The sequence below is a fragment of the Eimeria acervulina genome, genomic scaffold (assembly GCF_000499425.1).
Source record: "Eimeria acervulina Houghton genomic scaffold, Eah_scaff464, whole genome shotgun sequence".
Classification (NCBI taxonomy): Eukaryota; Apicomplexa; class Conoidasida; order Eucoccidiorida; family Eimeriidae; genus Eimeria; species Eimeria acervulina.
Window position 1 is genome coordinate 2501 of NW_013549783.1, and position 2500 is coordinate 5000.

Sequence of the window (2500 nt, forward strand, 5' to 3'; positions counted from 1 at the left end):
TGCACTAGTACTAGCAGCAGCAGCACGGACGACAGCAGCAGCAGCAGCAGCAGCAGAATAGAGAGGAACAGCAGCACGTACACTAGTAGGAGCGCAAGCCGCCTTAACAGCAGCAAAAACAGCAGCAGCAACGGCAACAGCAAAACCAGCAGCAGCAGCAGCAGCAGCACAAAAAGCAGCAGCAGCACCAACAGCAGCAGGACGACCCGCAGCGACACAGAGAACAACAGCAACACTAGCAGCAGCAGCAGCAGCAGCAGCAGCCCTAGCAACAGCAGCAACACAAACAGCAACAGCAGGAGCACTGGCAGCAGCAGTAGGCCCACCCTCAGCACCACAGACAGCAGCAGCAGCAGCAGCAGCAGCAGCAGCAGCAATGGATGCCTTTCAGCGGCAGTTGATGATAAAGCGCAAAGTCGTTGAGAGGATTTTAAAGGATTTAATTTACTACAAAGAAGAAGTCATTGAGCACCAGCAAGTGCTGCAGCAAATGAAAGTAAACCCCTGCTGCTGCTGCTAATGCTGCTGCTGCTAATGCTGTTGCTGCTAATGCTGCTGCTGCTAATGCTGCTGCTGCTAATGCTGCTGCTTCTAGTGCTGCTGATAGTTCTGTTGCTGCTGCTTCTTTTGCTGTTTATTCTGTTGCCGCCGCTGCTAATGCTGCTGCTGATAGTGCTGCTAATGCTGGTGCTGCAGTTGCTGCTGCTGCTGCTGCTGCTGCTAATGCTGCTGCTGTTTATGCTTCTTTCTGTCATTGCTTTTGCTTCTGCTGCTGCTGCTGCATCTCTACAACTTCTATCCCTCCTGCTTTCTACCTGCTGCTTCTCTACCTCTTGCTGCTGCTGCTGCTACTACTACTACCCCTGCTGCTACTACTACCCCTGCTGCTGCTGCTGCTGCTGCTGCTGCTGCTGCAGGCAGCAGGCCGTGAGGAGAGCGACGTGCGGCAGCGCGAGAATGTGTTGAGAGAGACAGTGCTGATGGTCTTTGACTCAGAGAAGCGATTAGCAGATGCATGCAAACAGTTTGAGATCTTTTACTTAGATAATTCTCTTCGCTGCAGCAAAGCTGTACGCCTCCTTCACCAGCAGCAGCAGGAGCAGCAGCAGCAGCAGGAGCAGCAGCAGCAGCAGCAAAAATGGCAGCAGGAGAAGCAAGAGAAGACCCAGGAGAGGTATGAACAGAGCGGTGCTGCAGCAGCAGATCCAGCAGCAGCAGATGCTGCTGCTGCAGCAAAAGGAATAGCAGCAGAAGCACCACCAGCAGCAACTGCAGCAGCAGCAGCAGCAGCAGAAGGGGATGAAGAGGCCTGGCTTGTACAGGAGATGCAGCTAGCAGCAAATGCATTTAAAAGAGTGCAGCAGCAGCTTCCTGATTTGCTGCTGCCGATGCATCTCTTTGAAGCAAATGTCTCTCCTGAGGGTCTAGAAAGTGAAGAAGAAGAAGTTAATAACTACAACCCAGAAGATATCTAGGGTTTAGGGTTTAGGGTTTAGGGTTTAGGGTTTGGGGTTCGCGAGAAGCGGGACCAAAGAGTCTGCTACTGTTGCTGCTGCTGCTGCTGCTGCTGCTGCTGCTGCTGGTGTTGCTGCTGCTGCTGCTGCTGCGGCTGAGCCTATAAAAAGGCGCTTTGGATTGTTAGATGCAGCAGCAGCAACTAGCTACAGCAGCAGCAACTAACTGCAGCAGCAGCAACTAACTGCAGCAGCAGCAACTTGCTGCAGCAGCAGCAACTTGCTGCAGCACCAGCAGCTAACTGCAGCGGCTAGCTGCTGATAGGGAGTATAGGGTTTTTATTTGAGTATGCATATGCTTATTTGATAGTATAACAAAAAATTTTAATAATATAAACCCTAAACCCTAAACTGAGTGTTTAGGAGGGTTTAACTGTTCTCACCTCAATTTGATCGAGGGTTTAGGGTCTAGGGTTTAGGGTTTAGGGTTTTGCATCTTGAGAAAGATTTTGCTGCGGTTTACGTGCAGAGTAAAACGAAAGAAAGCAGCTGAGGCTGAGACGCAAGCCCTAAACCCTAATTTAGGGTTTAGGGTTTAGTTGCGCCTGTTTTGCTAACAAACAAACCAAATAAACAGATAAATAAATAAATAAATCATTACATAAATAAATAAGCAAAAGATTAAATTAAACCTATAAAACAAATAAACAAATAAACAAATAAATAAATAAAATAAATAAATAATTAGTTAGTCAGACAACACAGATATATATATCCTCAGTAAGCAAAAATTAATAGAAGATATAAGATAAAAAAGTAAATAAAATAAACAAATAAATAATTAAAATAAAATAAAATAAATAATTTAAATATAATTAAATATATTAATTAAATTATTTTAATATATTTACGCTGAGCGTCTGTATGAATGCTGCTGCAGTGTATGTATATAGGCCTGCAGTACGGGGTTGTAAACGACAGAAAAGAAGCAGAGTTTGACGAATTTAATTAAAATAAAGTTAAATAAATAATATAAATGCATTTAA

At 45.6% G+C, this 2500-nt stretch overlaps 1 protein-coding gene across 1 annotated transcript; it reads left to right on the top strand.

Annotated features, from left to right (window-relative positions):
• Positions 1-400: 400 nt before the first annotated feature.
• Positions 401-1475, top strand: EAH_00039400 (tubulin-specific chaperone a, putative; the record flags this gene model as incomplete). Its single annotated transcript, XM_013395341.1, has 2 exons — positions 401-496; positions 918-1475. The coding sequence occupies 2 exons, from the start codon at positions 401-403 to the stop codon at positions 1473-1475; spliced, it is 654 nt and encodes a 217-aa protein (XP_013250795.1).
• Positions 1476-2500: the final 1025 nt, after the last annotated feature.